The sequence below is a fragment of the Anser anser genome (genome assembly GCF_964211835.1).
Source record: "Anser anser genome assembly, contig: HAP1_SCAFFOLD_727, whole genome shotgun sequence".
Classification (NCBI taxonomy): Eukaryota; Metazoa; Chordata; class Aves; order Anseriformes; family Anatidae; genus Anser; species Anser anser.
In genome coordinates this window covers 1-15437 of record NW_028153579.1, presented here as the reverse complement: position 1 = coordinate 15437, position 15437 = coordinate 1, and the positions used below count along the sequence as shown (strand labels likewise).

At 71.8% G+C, this 15437-nt stretch overlaps 1 protein-coding gene across 3 annotated transcripts; it reads left to right on the top strand.

Annotated features, from left to right (window-relative positions):
• Positions 1-15045, top strand: AGAP2 (ArfGAP with GTPase domain, ankyrin repeat and PH domain 2). Of its 3 annotated transcripts, none has more exons than XM_083854125.1 (19): positions 1-374; positions 7589-7647; positions 7728-7815; positions 8334-8419; positions 8504-8645; positions 8731-8865; positions 9187-9308; positions 9381-9533; positions 9852-9938; positions 10018-10122; positions 10205-10367; positions 10449-10562; positions 11044-11190; positions 11517-11576; positions 11830-11981; positions 12068-12158; positions 12547-12769; positions 12964-13213; positions 14330-15038. In XM_083854125.1, the coding sequence occupies exons 1-19, from the start codon at positions 215-217 to the stop codon at positions 14534-14536; spliced, it is 2544 nt and encodes an 847-aa protein (XP_083710251.1). In that variant the 5' UTR covers positions 1-214; the 3' UTR covers positions 14537-15038. The 3 variants fall into 3 exon arrangements, with proteins under 3 accessions (XP_083710251.1, XP_083710249.1, XP_083710250.1); XM_083854123.1 differs by lacking the exon at positions 1-374 and adding an exon at positions 4273-5701 and having other exon boundaries at positions 14330-15045; XM_083854124.1 differs by lacking the exons at positions 1-374; positions 11517-11576 and adding an exon at positions 4275-5701 and having other exon boundaries at positions 14330-15043.
• Positions 15046-15437: the final 392 nt, after the last annotated feature.

Sequence of the window (15437 nt, the reverse complement as noted above, 5' to 3'; positions counted from 1 at the left end):
AGGCCCAGCCCTGCGCCCGTGCCGGCCCCACGGGTGACGCCGGCCCCACGGGTGACGCGGGCCCCACGGGTGACGCTGGCCCCACGGGGTGACGCCAGCCAGGAAGCGCGGCGAGGCGCAGCGGGGCCGGATGGGGCCGGGGGACGCGCGGCGGGGACGCGCCCCGGGTCGAGCCATGGCCCCGGGGACCCGGCGCTGAGGGCGGGGGGCTGCCATGGGCCCCCCCCGGCAGCAGGTGCTGGCCGCCATCCGCGCCGAGGTGAAGCGGCACGAGGGGGCCAAGCAGCACGTCAACAAGCTGATCCGGCTGGTGGAGACCGTGCCGGACCCACGGCTGCGCGCCAGCCTCACCGCGTCGCTCAGCGTCGTGCAAGGTACCGGGGGGGACGGGAACGGCACCGGGAACTGGGAACTGGCACCGGGAACTGGGCACCGGCACCGGGAACTGGGAACCGGCACCGGGAACTGGGCACCGGGCCCAGAGGCCGTGGTGGCGTCTGGAGGTTGGGAAGGGGACGGATGGAGAGAGGGAAGGATGGGCGATGGGGGGATGGACAATGGATGGACGGACAGACAGTGGGAAGGCTGGCTGGATGGACGGACGGATGGATGGACAGATGGATGGATGGACAGGTGGATGGACGGACAAATGGACAGATGGGCGGATGGATGGATGGATGGACGGATGGACAGACAGGTGGGGGGGTGGACGGACAGATGGACGGACAGGTGGAAGGGTGGACGGACGTGCAGAGGGATGGGAGGGCGGACAGATGGACGGACGGACGAGCGACACAGCAGTGCCTGCCTGAGCAAGGCCGGCACCTGCCGGGGCCCGAAGGTGCCATGGGGGTCCCCATCCCCGTTGTGGGGGGGCCCTGGGGCTGCAGCAGGGAGCCCCCCCCCAGTGGCCGCCTTGGGGGGCCCCCAGCACCTCGGGGTGCCCCAGCCCCATCCGGGCCAGGCCTGCGAGGGCGGCGGGGCAGAGGCCTGATCCTGCCCCGGCACTGGGGGTATGGGCGGGGGGGGCAGGGGGTGGGGAGCACAGGGACCCACCATGGGGGTCCGGTCCCGGGGGGGGAATGGGGTGGGGGGGGTCGCATCCAACCCCCCCCTTCCCCCCCAGCTGCGCCGTCGGGGCGGTTTCCGGTGCAACAGCCCCGGCGCTGCGGTCGCTGACGTCGGCGTTTCCTCACCTCCGGCGGTCGCGATGCCCCCCCCCGGCTGGTGGGGGCCCCACTGAGTGTGGGGGGGGCCCCACTGAGTGGAGGGGCTCCCCCCCCCCGCCATGTCCTTCCCCCCCCACCTCCCACCCCGTGGGTGTCCACTGGGGTGGCAGCACCAGGGCCACGATGCCCCCCCCACCCCCCCCAGCCTCATTCCGAACCGCCCCCCCCCTGCATCCCCGGGCCCTCCCCCCCGGTCCCCCCCAGCCTCGTGCTCTGGCATCTCCCCATCACGGTTGCCGTGGCGACAGGAAGCAGGGGGATGCCGCGTTGCTAGGCGCCCGCACAGTGGTACCCACCGCCAGCACCCGTGGGGGGGGGGGCACAGACCCCCCCCACCCCCCCATCATCCCCCTGACCCCCCCATAACGGGCACCCCCCCATTGTGCCCCCATCCCCAGAGTGCGCCCCCCCCCCCCCAAATCCCTCCTGTCCCGCCCCAGCCCCCCACATCCAGGGTTTTTTGGGGGGGTCTGGTGGCGATGGGGAAGGGGCACGGCTGTTCTGGGGGGGGGGCACACCTGGTGACCCCCCAGGTGGGACGGGGGACTGCCACCGCCACCCCCAAGCGGTGGCGATCCTGGGGGGGGCTGCTGGGGGGAACTGGGCTGCACTGGGGGGTGGTCTGGTGCTTGTACTGGGGGGGCTGAGAGGGCCAAGCCCCCCGGAACCCCCCCCCAGCCTGGCAGGAGGATGGGGACAGGGGCAATGTGCCACCCGTGGGGGGGACAGGGGGTGGCAGAGGGGGATGGGGGGGGAACAGGGGGGTCGAGGGGTGACGGGTGCATGCCCCAGGTGGGGGGGGGCTGAGGGGGGGGCACACGCCTGCGGGTGCGAGGCTGTGGGCGGGTTGCTGCGACAACGCACCCGGCTCCGTCACGAGTGCGTCGGGGGGGGGGGGCACGGGGCACGTGCCAGCTCCTGGGGTCCCTGCGTGGCAGGGGCAGGTCCCCCGTGTCCCCTCGGGGAGCTCCGTGTCCCACGGGGGGCGTGGGGCTGGGACCCCCCCCGTGTCCCTGCCAGCACCTGCGGGGGGGGGGGTGCAGGGGGTGTCCTGTGCCACCGAGCCCACCCGGGGGGGCCGTGGCTGTCCCCGGGCATCGCGTCCGTCCCCATCTGTCCCCAAACGCCGTGTCCGTCCCTGGTGCCGTGGCTGTCCCCAAGCACCGCGTCTGTCCCCAGATGCCGTGTCCAGCCCTGAACGCCGCGTCCCCAAGTGTCGTTTCTGTCCCCGGGCGTCGTACCTGTCCCCAAGTGTCATCTGTCCCCAGGCATCATGCATGTCCCCAAGCGTCCTACCTGTCCCCAAGCACCGGCTGTGTCCCCTCTGTCCCCGGGTGCCGTGCCCGTCTCCATGTCCCGTTCCTGTCCCCATGCCCCGTGTCTGTCCCCCGGTGCCAGGTCTGTCCCCATGTCCCGAGCCCGTCCCCATGTCCTGAGCCTGTCCCCATGTCCCCTCCGTGTCCCCCTGTCTGTCCCCTGTCCCCGTGCCTGGCCCCAGTGTCCCATGCCCCCCCACCAGGACCCCACGTCCCTCCCCAGGAACTGTCCCCGGCCGTGACGACGTAGAGACAGGGACCTGCTGGTGTGGCTGGGGGGGGGACACACCGGGGAGACCCCCGGTGCGGCGGTGGCAGCCGGGTGCTGGTGCCGGGTGCCGGTGCCACCGGCGGTGGCAGCCCGCGGGCGAGCACCCGCTGGCTCGCTGCATCGCCGGCCCCGCCGTTGCCCTGGCAACGGGATGCAGAGGATTTCTGCGCCGCTGCTAAAAATGCCAGAAAACGGGGCCTGGCCCCATTCCGGCCCCCGCAGCCCCCGCGGTGTCCCCGCGGTGTCCCTGAGGTGTCCCCGCGGTGTCCCTGTGGCACTGGGGGTTGGCCCCGGTGCTGCTGCTGCGGTCGGGGGGGCGGATGCAGGGTGCCGGGATGGGATGGGGTGGGGATGGGATGGGGATGGGGAGAGGAATGGGAATGGGATGGGGACGGGAAGGGGAAGGGATGGGGTGAGATGGGGATGGGATAGGGTGGGGGTGGGATGGGATGGGATGGGATGGGATGGGAATGGGGTTGGGAATGGGGATGGGGATGGGGACGGGATGGGGATAGGATGGGGATGGGATAGCGCAGGATGGGATAGGAAGGGGATGGGGATGAGGTCAGGGATGGGATGGGGATGGGGATGGGGAAGGGGATGTGAAGGGGAAGGGGATGAGATGGGGATGGGATGGAGACGGGGTTGGGGTTGGGAAACAGGATGGGATGGGGATGGGGATGGGATGGGATGGGATGGAGACGGGGATGGGGTTGGGAATGGGGATGGGATGGGATGGGATGGGATGGGATGGGATGGGATGGGGAAGGAGATGTGAAGGGGAAGGGGATGAGATGGGGATGGGATGGAGACGGGGATGGGGATGGGAAAGGGGATGGGATGGGGATGTGAAGGGGGAGGGGATGGGATGGGGATGGGGCTGGGCTGGGATGGGATGGGATGGGGACGGGGAAGGAGGGACGGGGACGCAGGGCTGCTCGGACAGCCGCGGGGGGGCCGGGCCCGGGGCCGGGGGGGGGCGCCCGGGAGCGCTCGCGCCTGCCCGGTAGCACCGGGGCCGCCGCCCGCCCCCGCCCCTCCCGCCGCCGCCCCGGCCCCGGGAGCGGCGCATGGCGGAGAGCGGCGGCTCCGGCCCCCCCCCGGCCGCTCAGGGCCCCCCCCGGCGGCCGCCGGCCCCGCCACAAAGGAGGAGCCCGTCGGGGCGCTGCCGTGAGCCCCGGGGCCGGGCCCGGAGCCCCGGGCATGGCCCCCCCGTAGCTCCCCGTCCCCGCCGCCGCCCCCCCCTCCGCTGCCCGCCCGCCCCCCCCCGGTCGCTAACCCCGGCTCTGCGAGGGGCGTGGGGGGGGACCGGCTGCGGGGGGGGCACCGGCTGAACCGGGGGGGGGCACCGGGTGAACCGGGCAATTGGGGGGGGGCGGCCCCGATCCCGGCGGCGGAGAGCGGGGGGGGGGGGGGGGGCGGCGGCGGTGCCAACCCCTCCGGGGGCGGGCGAGCGGGGAAGGCTTCGGGGGGGCAGGGCCGGGGGTGGGGACGGCGCCGAGCATCCAGGCGGCACCGACGGGCGCGGAGCCGCCGCGCCGAGCCCCGACCGGAGCCGGTGCCCGGTGCCGGGAGGGGAGCGGGGGGGGCGGGGGGGCTCCAAGCCCCGAGCCTGGCCGGGTCGGGGGGGGCCCTGCCCGCACCCATGAGCAGGGCCGCCGGCCTCCAGCGCCGCACCACCTACCTCATCTCCCTCACCCTGGTCAAGCTCGAGTCGGTGGCAGCCCCGGACGACCCGGAGCAAGCGGGGGCGGCCGATGGACCCCCCCGGGAGCCCCCCCGGGCTGAAGACGGCGGCGGCGGCGGCAAGAGCAAGAGGCCGGAGCGGCTCTTCCAGCGCCAGGACGCGCTCTGGATAAGTACCGCCGGCTCCGGCCCCCCGGACCCGCCGCTGCCCCCCGGCCCCCCCCGCGCCCCCAGCCCCGGGCCCCCCCCGGCCACCGAGGGCTCGACGGCCCGCGGGGCCCGGGGGGGGGGCCATGGCTCCGGCCGCCCCCGCTCACCCGCCTCCACGCCCCCCGCCGTGCCCCCCAAGCCTGACCCAGCCCTGCTGCCCCCCCCGCCCGCCGTGCCCCCCAAGCCCGACCCCGCTCTGCTGCCCCCCCCGCCTGCCGTGCCCCCCAAGCCCGACCCCGCTCTGCTGCCCACCCCCCCCGCCGTGCCCCCCAAACCCGACCCGGCCTTGCTGCCCCCCCCCGCCGTGCCCCCCAAACCCGAAGCCATCGCCCGGGGGACCAAGGGCACCTTGGAGGCACCGGGGGAGCGGGGCCGGGGACCCCCCCCGTGCCCCCCCAGCCGCCCCCCGCTGCTGGCCCAAGCCAGCTGGGGCTGCCCCGAGCCACCCCTGGAGGGCTCCAAGCCCCCCACCCACGCGGCCCCAGGGGTGTCGTCCCCGCACCCGTCCGCCGGCCCCCGCCGCCTGCGCCTGGCCGGCACCAAGCCCTTCAAGACGGTGACCACCAGCGGGGCCAAGGTGGGCTCGGAGCCCAAGGCCCCCAAAGCCCCCCCCCACAAAGGCAGCCGCCTCTCCTGGCCCGAGGGCGAGGGCAAGGGGCGCCCCAAGGCGGGGGGGGCCAAGGCGGGTGCCGAAGGGGGGCCCCGGCCGCCGGCGAGGGCCCGGCTGTCCCCGCGCAAGGGCAAGAGCAAGACCCTGGACAACAGCGACCTGCACCCCCTGCCCGGGGTGCTGGCGGCCGCCCCCCCCCCCAGCGAGGTGGGCGCGGGGCTGAAGCGGGGCCGGGAGGGCGGCCGAGCCTCCACCCGCGACCGCAAGATGCTCAAGTTCATCAGCGGCATCTTCGCCAAGAGCCCGGCGTCCACCCCCACGCACCCCGCGCCCCCCTGGGCGCTGCTCAGCACCGACCTGGGCAGGGGCGGCCCCCCCAGTGAGTACCGGGCCGGAGGGGGGAGGCCCCGTGCCTCGGTTTCCCCCAAGACCGCGGGAGGGTTTTTTTGGGGGAGGGCTGTGCAGCAGCGCCGTGCCTCAGTTTCCCCCGCATGGGGCTGTGCTGTCGCCGTGGGGTGACGAGCGGGGTCTGGGTGCTGGGGGGGGGGGGTTGTAGGGAAGGACCCGTCTGCGCCCCACAGCCTGGGGGAGGCCTCGATGGGCGCGGGGGTGGCGCGGGTGCTGAGCCCCCGCAGCGCGCGGGCAGGGCCGTGGGGAGTTGTGCGTCACCTGCGCCGTGCGACACCCCCAGGCAAGCCCCCCCCCCTCGGCTCAGGGCCACCCCGTGGTCCCTGGTGGTGCTGGTGGAGCTGTGGGCTTCCTGTCCGTCCATCCGTCCGTCCATCGCTCGACCCGTCCGTCCTTCCATCCATTCCGGACTCATCCGTGCGTCATGTACTCGTCCGTCCTTCCGTCCGCGCACCCGCTCGCCCCACGTCCATCTGTCCCGCCACCCCATAGCCAGCTGCGGGTTCCCTGTCCGTCCGTCCGTCCGCCCTGCCCCAACCCTGCTGGTCGGGGTTCCCGTCCCCAACCCCCCGTGGGGTGTGTGGGCAGCGCCTGCTGGGGGTGGCAGCAGGGACACCCGTGGGTGGCAGCGCGGTGACGATGTGCGGGGTGACAGGCACCGGCGTTAACCCCTCCGCTGCTGCACGCCGGGGCTGCATCGGGGCCACCCTGCGCGTGACGCGGGGGAAACTGAGGCACAGGAGGGTGCTGGGGGGCACCCTGTCTGTCCCTGCCTCAGTTTCCCTCTCTGGTGGTGCAGGAGGCGCAGAGCTGCGGGCCCTGCGGTGGGCTGGGGGTGCTGGGCTGGGTGCGTGGGGGCCCACGCAGCATCCTCGTGCAGTGCCACGTCCTCGTGTCATGCCATGTCCCTGCGCTGTGCCTCCCCCTCGTGCCCCACGCCTGCAGTGCCTGCCATGTTGTCGTGCTTGCCATGTTCCCGTGTGCTGCATCCATCGTGTCCCTGTGCCCGTCGTGTCCCTGTGCCACGCTGTGTCCTGGTTCCACGCCGCATCCTCGTGTCCTCGCCCCAATCGTGTCCCCCTGCCGTGCCACCTCCTCCTCTCACACTGCATCTTTGTGTCTGCCGTGTCCATGCCACCATGCCCCCGTGCCCGTGGTGTCCCTGTGCTGTGTCGTGTCCCTGCGCTGTGCCACGTCCTCGTGCCATGCTACAGCCTTGTGTCCTCGCGCCATCTCGCATCCCTGTGGCACGCTGCGTCCTCGTGCCCATCGCGACCTGGTGTTCCTGTGTCACACCACAGCCCTGTGCCACGCTGTTCCCATGCCCCTCATGTCCCTGTGCTGTGCCACGTCCCTGTGCCACGTTGCAGCCCTGTGCCCATCGTGTCCTCGTGGCCGCTGAGTCCTGTGCTGTGCCACATCCTTGTGCCCCCCGTGTTGTGGTGCCACCGTGCCCCTGTGCCCATCACATCCCTGTGCTGTGCCACGTCCTTGTGCCACGTCCTCGTGCCACGCTGCAGCCTCGCACCTATTGCGCCACCCTGCATCCTCGTGCCCCGTGGCCTGTCCTCGTGTCCACCGCATCCTCGTGTCCACTGCATCCTCGTGCCTGTGGCGAGCAGGGCAGGACAGGTCCCGTGGTGCCACAGCCACGTCCGTGCCACGTCGCATCCCTCCCGCCGCCCCCACCGGGCTCGGTGCGGTGCCGTTGCCTGGTGACAGCTCGTGGCCGCCCACGCAGGGAGCTGCCGGCGGCACTGCCGCAGGGCTGGGGGCGGCCGTGCCCCCCCCCCCGGGGCCGGGGGGCTGGGGGTGCCAGGGGTGTCCGGGCACAACCTCACCCCGCTCCTCCCTGCAGAGGCCTTGGTGAACAGCCAGGAATGGACCCTCGGCCGCTCCGTCCCCGAGATCCGCCTGGTGGGTACCGTGTCCTGGTGGCCCTGCCCCGTGTCCGCGTGTCCCCGGCCGTGCTGATGTCCCCTCTGTCCTCCCCCCAGGGCGTCCTGGGCAGCAGCAAGAGCGGGAAGTCGGCGCTCGTCCACCGCTTCCTCACCGGCTCCTATGTGGGGCTGGAGCCCATGGAGAGTGAGTGGCCGTGGGATGGATGCGGCTGTGGGGCCGGGCATGGCTGTGGGGCTGGGTGTTGCTGTAGGGTTGGCCATGGCCATGGGACATATGTGGCCATGGGATGGACGTGGCCGTGGGATGGATGGGGCCGTGGGTGGGACATGCGTGGCCATGGGACAGACGTGGCCATGGGAGGGCCATGGCAATGAGATGGACAAGGCCATGGGATGGATGTGGCCATGGGATGGATGGGGCCAGGAGATGGACAAGGCCATGGGTGGGATGTGCGTGGCCATGGGAGGGACAAGGCCATGGGACGGATGTGGCCATGAGATGGACAAGGCCGTGGGAGGGACAAGGTCATGGGATGTACGTGGCCATGGGATGTACGTGGCTATGGGACGTACGTGGGCATGAGATGGACAAGGCCATGGGTGGGACGTGCATGGCCATGGGACGGACGTGGCCATGGGAGGGCCATGGCCACGGGACGGGCCATGACTGCGGGACCCCCCCACTCCTCCCCCCTGCTCCAGGTGGGCAGTTCAAGCGCGAGGTGCTGGTTGATGGCCAGAGCCACCTCCTGCTCATCCGGGAGGAAGGAGGCGCCCCGGACGCCAAGGTCAGTGGGGGCCGGGGGGCTGGGGGGGCTGTGCCGGCCGGCACCGAGCCCTGACCCCTGCCCAACCCCCCCCCCCCCCCCCAGTTTGCCAGCTGGGCAGACGCCGTCATCTTCGTCTTCAGCCTGGAGAACGAGAGCAGCTTCGAGGAGGTGACGCAGCTGCACGCGCTGCTCAGCGGCTACCGGGGCGCCAGCGAGGTGGCCCTGGCGCTGGTGGGCACCCAGGGTGAGCCAGGGGACGTGGCAGCAGCCCCACGGGGATGGGGAGGGGTCGGTCCTCGCCTCAGCCCCTTCTGTCCCCCCCCCCACAGACAAGATCAGCTCCTCCAACCCCCGGGTGATCGAGGATGCCCGGGCACAGGCGCTGTGCGGGGACATGAAGCGCTGCCTCTACTACGAGACCTGCGCCACCTACGGCCTCAACGTGGACCGGGTCTTCACCGAGGGTTGGTGCCCGGGGATGGGGCTGCAGCTGGTGGCCGGGGGGGACGGGGGCTGTGGCAGGATGGGGCGGGGACTGGGGTTGGGGTGGGTTTAGGAGCGGGGCTGCATGGAGTGGGGTCTGTGGCTGGGGGTCGGAGACCACAGCCGGGCGGGATGGGGCCCGTGGCCAGGCGGGATGGGGTGGGATGAGATGGGAGGGGGCCCGTGCTCGGGTGCTTGGGGCAGGAAGGGGACCATGGCCGGGCGGGGGGGGGTCTGTGGCTGGTAGCAGGCAGGCCAGGGGTCCCGGCAGCCTGTTCCAGCTGAGGTCCCTCCCGGCGCAGTGGCCCAGAAGGCAGTGGCGCTGAAGAAGCAGCAGCAGCTCCTGGCCTCCTGCAAGTCGCTGCCCAGCACCCCCAGCCACTCGGCCGCGTCCACCCCCGTCGGGGGCGCCCACCCTGGCCAGGTATCCCCAGCTGCCCAGCCCTGTCCCTGCGGACCGGGGCCGTGGCCAGCGCTGAGCCTGCGTCCCCTCCAGGCCAGCAATGGGGGCCACACCAGCGACTACTCGTCCTCGCTGCCGTCCACCCCCAACGTCAGCCACCGGGAGCTGCGGAGCGAGCCCCCGCCCCCCCTGGGCACCCCCAGCTCCCTGCACCGCGGGGCCAAGCGCCGCACCAGCCTCTTCGCTGTGAGTGGGCAGCGGGGGGCACCTGGGGGGTCACCTGGATGAGGGGGGTGACACTAGGGGGCTATGTGGCACCTGGCGTGTCCCCATGGCACTGGGGGCACGTGGCACCTGGGGGGTCCCCCGGCAGGGCAGTGCTAGGGGATGCAGGTGGCACCCGGGCTGGGACCGCAGTGGCCAGGGGCACGCAGGCCCTCGTGTCCCGCAGTGACGTGGGGTGGGTGGCACCGGGGCCGTCCCAGCAGCAGGGCCCCGCAGGGCACCCCAGGGTGCCCCCAGCAGGGCCACGCGTGCCACCAACCGTGTCCCCTGTCCCCTCAGACACGCCGGGGCAGTGACTCAGAGAAGCGGAGCCTGGACAGCCGGGGCGAGGCGGCAGGCAGTGGCCGTGCCATCCCCATCAAGCAGGTCGGCAGGGCAGTGGCAGGTGGGGACGTGTCCCCTTGTCACCCTGTCCCCGTCCCCCTCACCACCCTTCCTTCCCCAGAGCTTCCTGCTGAAGCGCAGCGGCAACTCCCTCAACAAGGAGTGGAAGAAGAAGTACGTGACCCTGTCCAGCAATGGGCTCCTCTTCTACCACCCCAGCATCAACGTGAGTGTCCCCGTCCCCATCCCCGTCCCTGTCCCCGTCCCGAGGGCGCCCCGCTCTCAGCACCCGCCTGTCCCCGCCGCAGGATTACATCCACAGCACCCACGGGAAGGAGATGGACCTGCTGCGCACCACCGTCAAGGTCCCCGGCAAGCGCCCGCCCCGCGCCATCTCCGCCTGCGGCCCCTCCGCCAGCATCAACGGGCTGGTGAAGGACGTGGCGGGGGGCACGGCGCCCGAGGGTGGTGGTGAGTCCGGGGGCGGGCGGCGGTGGCCGTGTCTCCCTTGGGGGGGGGACACCTGTGTCACCGCCCTGCCCCTGCCTGCAGCCGGCGCCTCCCCCGTGGGGCTCAGCCTCCCCCCAGAGCCAGGGACCAAGGTCACGGGCAAGGGCGAGCGGTCCCTGCAGCGCTGCGCCTCCAGCGCCAAGCTGTCGGGCTCCGGTGAGTGCCCTGTCCCTGTCCCCATCCCCGTCCCCAGCCACCTTGCTGGGACGGAGCCAGGGACCACGACTGAGGTGGCCCCGCTAAGCCCGGTGGCACCCAGAGAGCCTGGGGACTGAAGTGGTCCCTGGTGGCCTTAATGAGCCCGGTGGCCTCAGTGACTCCGGTGGCACCAGTGGCACTGGTGGCCCAGTAAACCCCGTGGTGATCCTGGAGCTCACAATGAGTCCCAGTGAGCCTGGTGGCCCCAGTTGCACTGGGGGACTTGGTGACCCTGGTGGCTCCAGTGAGCTGGGGGTGGCCTGGTGAGCCCGGTGACCCTGCTGGCTGTGGGGGGCCCTGGTGACCCCAGTGAGCCCTGTGGCCCCAGTGACCCCAGTGGCCCCAGTGAGCCTGGTGGCCCACTCCAGTGGTGGCACTGGTGGACTCAACTGGCAAGCCCGGTGTCCCTGAGCACCCCAGCAAGCTTCTCCCTCGGCAGACGGCCCCCCCGCCTCCGAGACCATATCCAGCCCCGGCAGCTCGGGCAAAGACCCGCCGCCGTCGCCCATGGTGGACAGGAAGAAGCACCGCCGGAAGAAGCTGACGACGCCGTCCAAGACAGAGGGCTCGGCGGGGCAGGCAGAAGGTGAGAGCCGCGGGGACGGGGGTTCCGAGAGCCCCCCCCCCCCCAGGCACGTGGGGACGGCGGCCGCAGAGCCGTGGGGACAACGCCAGCGTCCCCCCCACGGGGACGATGCCCCAGGAAGCCACAGGGCTCCAGAGCCTGGACCCGACCCCGCCACGCTCAGCCACGCCACCCTGCCCACGCACCCCCCCCTTGCTGTGCCACCGCCTGCCACCTCCCTGCGCCCGGGCGCCGTCCCCCCTGTCCCCGGGGCTTTGCGGGCTCCTCTCGTGACTCTCTCTTCCCCCTTTCCTCTCTCTGCTCTCGCTGCCCCGGACCCTCCGCAGCCAAGCGCAAAATGTGGAAATTAAAAAGCTTTGGTAGTTTAAGAAATATTTATAAAACAGGTAACGTGGTGCGTGGCGCGTGGCCTGCTCCACTCATGCATGTGGCTGTGTCCCATCCGCGCCTGCCGCCGTCGCATCCGCTGCGTCCTCGTCCCCTCCCTGCCCGGTGGCCGCGGCCGGGAATAGCCGGGGGGGGTCCTGGCCGCGGGGGGCCTTGGGGGGGTACCACGGGGAGGTGTTGAGCCGGGGGGGGGGTCCCGCCGCACAGGCTGAGCCCCGTCCCACCGCCCACGGGGGGTCTCTGGTCCCACAGAGGAGGAGAACTTCGAGTTCATCATCGTGTCCAGCACGGGGCAGACGTGGCACTTTGAGGCGAGCAGCTTCGAGGAGCGCGACGCCTGGGTGCAGGCCATCGAGAGCCAGATCCTGGCCAGCCTGCAGTGCTGTGAGAGCAGCAAGAACAAGGTAGGGCCCAGAGGGGGTGTGGGGGGGTGTGGGGGGGCCTCTCTGCCCCCAACCCCAACCCCACTTACCCTGCTGTCCGTCCCCAGGCGCGCATGGACAGCCAGAGCGAGGCCGTGGCCATCCAGGCCATCCGCAATGCCCGCGGCAATTCCCTCTGCGTGGACTGCGGGGCGCCCAGTGAGTGCTGGGGGGTGCTGGGGGGGGCGTGGGGCGCAGGGCGACGTGGCCATGGGGGGTGCCACAGGGCGTGGGGTGACGTGGGCACGTAGGGACACTGGGCGTGGGGTGACCTGGGGGTCACGGGATGTGGGGTTCCATTGGGCACATGGGGCCATGGGACACGTGGGGCCACGAGCCATGGGGTGATGTTGGTCATGCAGGGCCGTGGGCCGTGGGGGTGACAGTCTCAGGCTGTGAGGGGCTGCTGGCGGTTACGCAGCGCTGCAGGCTGTGCGCTGTCCTTGCCCGTGCAGTGCCGCAGGCCGTGCAAAGCCACTTGTCCAGAAATGCTGGGGGCCATGCGGTGCCGTGGGTCACACGGGGCTGTGTTTACCCCCCCCCCCAGACCCCACCTGGGCCAGCCTGAACCTGGGGGCGCTGATCTGCATCGAGTGCTCGGGGATCCACCGCAACCTGGGCACCCACCTGTCGCGCGTGCGCTCCCTCGACCTGGACGACTGGCCCCGGGAGCTGACGCTGGTGCTCGCCTCCATCGGCAACGCCACCGCCAACAGCATCTGGGAGAAGAACCCGCAGGGCCGCTGCAAACCCACCCCTGAGTCGTCCCGGTGAGCAGCAGTACCCCCATGCCGTGTGTGTCCCCCCGGTGCCGTGCATGTTCCCCCCCGTGCCATGCATCCCCTCCCAGTGCCACGGGTCTCCCCAGTGCCACGCGTCCGTCCCCCCGGTCCCACACATCCGTTCCCCCGTGCCACGCGTCCCTCTGGTGCCACACGTCCCCTGAGGCCACCTGTCCCCGCAGGGAGGAGCGGGAGTCGTGGATCCGGGCCAAGTACGAGCAGCGGCTGTTCCTGGCGCCGCTGCCGGCGGCCGAGGCGCCGCTGGGGGAGCAGCTCCTGCAGGCGGTGCAGGAGAAGGACCTGGAGGCGGTGCTGCTGCTCCTGGCCCACAGCAAGAAGGAGCAGCTCGGCATCAGCGACAAGGACCGGCGCACGGCGCTGCACCTGGCCTGCGACATGGCCCTCGTGGTCATCACCCAGCTGCTGGTGTGGGTACGTCCGGGCAGGGCTGGCAGTGGCAGGGGGCATGCGGTGGCCGTGGGGCACGTGGGGTGGCCATGGGGATGGTGACATAGCTATGGGGATCGTGGCACGGGCAGCGGGACCATGGTGTAGCTTCTGGGGAGATGGAGTGGTGATGGGGGTGATGGGGTGGCCATGGGGAATGTGGGATGGCCTTGGGAATCCCAGCTTACCAAGGGGGACACGGGGACACAGCCATGGGGTGAGATGGCCTGGCTTGGGGACGTGGTGTGGGGGCATGGCATGGCCACGGGGAGCACGGCACGGTCTTGGAGGTGATGACCCTAACCCTAACCCTAACCCTAACCCTAACCCTAGGCCTCACCCTAGGCCTAACAATCCTAACCCTAAACCCTAAACCCTAACCCTGACCCTGACCCTGATCCTGACCCTGACCCTAACCCTAACCCTAACCCTAGGCCTCACCCTAGGCCTAACAATCCTAACCCTAAACCCTAAACCCTGACCCTGACCCTGATCCTGACCCTGACCCTAACCCTAACCCTAACCCTGACCCTAGGCCTCACCCTAGGCCTAACAATCCTAAGCCTAAATCCTAAACCCTAACCCTGACCCTGACCCCGACCCTGACCCTAACCCTAACCCTAGGCCTCACCCTAGGCCTAACAATCCTAAGCCTAAATCCTAAACCCTAACCCTGACCCTGACCCCGACCCTGACCCTAACCCTAACCCTAACCCTAGGCCTCACCCTAGGCCTAACAATCCTAACCCTAAACCCTAACCCTAACCCTGACCCTGACCCTGATCCTGACCCTGACCCTAACCCTAACTCTCCGGGCAGTGGCGGGGGTCACGGCACAGCCATGGGGGACTTGGGGTGGCCATGGGAGACACGGTGGGGACTTGGGGTGGCCATGGGGCACGTGGGGGGGCCATGAGGGAGACGGCATGGCTTTGGGGGGAGGTGGCGTGGCCGTGGGGGTGACGGGATGGCTGTAAGGGACACGGGGTGGCCTTGGGAGCCGTGACACGCCAAGAGAGGCCCCGGGGGATGCGGCGTGGCCGTGGGGACCACACCACAGCCCAGCGCCACCGCTCCTGACGGCGCCCCCCGTGCCCGCAGTACGGCGCGGACGTGAGGGCGCGGGACGGGCAGGGCCGCACCCGCGCTCTTCTACGCCGCCGCGCCGGCAGCCAGGAGTGCGCCGACATCCTGCTGCAGCACGGCTGCCCCAGCGAGGGCCCCGGCGGCCCCCCGACCCCCGGCCTGCGCCGCAAGAGCAGCGCCGCCAGCGTGGGCCCCTGCGAGCCCCGGACCGCCCTGGTATAGCGGGCGAGGGGCCCGGCACCCACCCGGACCCCCGCCCCCCGCCCTGCGCTACGGGCGCCCGCCGGCCCGGCACTGCCCCACGGTTTGTATTTTTGATGCTCTATTTATTATTCAGCTCCCGCTGGGGTCTCTTCTGGTCCTGTCCCCCCCTGCCGTGTGCCCCCCCCGCTCCTGGGGGTGGTACGGGTGCAGGGATGGGGGATCCCGCCCCCCCCCCCAAGGGCACCACATGGGGTGGGCACAGTGTTTCGGCGCAGCCAGGGACAAGACCGGGAGGGGCGATCTGCTCGGTGACATCCCCACCTCCGCTGCCTGTGTCACCCCCCCCCTCCCCAGAGCCACCCCCACCGGGGCACCCCCAGAGCTGCCCCCCCCCCCCCTTTGTGCCCCCTCCACCCCCTGGCACCACCCCAGGGCTGCGTGGCAGGAGCAGAGCAGACCCCACCGCCCTTCCCGTCCTTTTCTACAACGACCTTTTGTACAACCCCCCCCCCCCCACCCCCCCCACCGCCGTGGCCTGTCCCCCCCCCCCTTCCCCGGTCCCGTTCCCCCCCCCCCCCCCAATCTTTTTCTCGGCGTCCCTTGGGAACCTCTTTAATTTATTGCTTCGTTTAGCGTTAGGATAGAGCCAGCCCCCCGCCGTGGTGCTGCGGTGCCCGGTGGGGGGACACCAGCGGGGCCCCCCCCAACCTCTCCTGCTGGCCATGGGCCTTTGGGGGGGGGGGGGGGCCGGGAGGGGAGCACGGTGCCCGCCCCGTCCCCTGCCCCGGGACCCCCATGAATGTATGGGCGCCCACTGCCGTGACGCCCCCATGCCCCGGCAGCGCCGGTGGGGCTGAGCCAGGGCCCCCCCGCCCCCCGCGGGTGCCTGGGGCTGGGGGGGGGGGTCCGGGCGGTGCTG

Excerpts from the sequence above, each read along its gene's own strand:
- AGAP2 (XM_083854123.1), top strand. The coding sequence starts at position 4,462 with ATGAGCAGGGCCGCCGGCCTCCAGCGCCGCACCACCTACCTCATCTCC. Across the intron at positions 9,534-9,851 it reads GCCGCACCAGCCTCTTCGCT|ACACGCCGGGGCAGTGACTC; the intron begins GTGAGTGGGCAG and ends CTGTCCCCTCAG. Across the intron at positions 12,770-12,963 it reads CCCACCCCTGAGTCGTCCCG|GGAGGAGCGGGAGTCGTGGA; the intron begins GTGAGCAGCAGT and ends CTGTCCCCGCAG.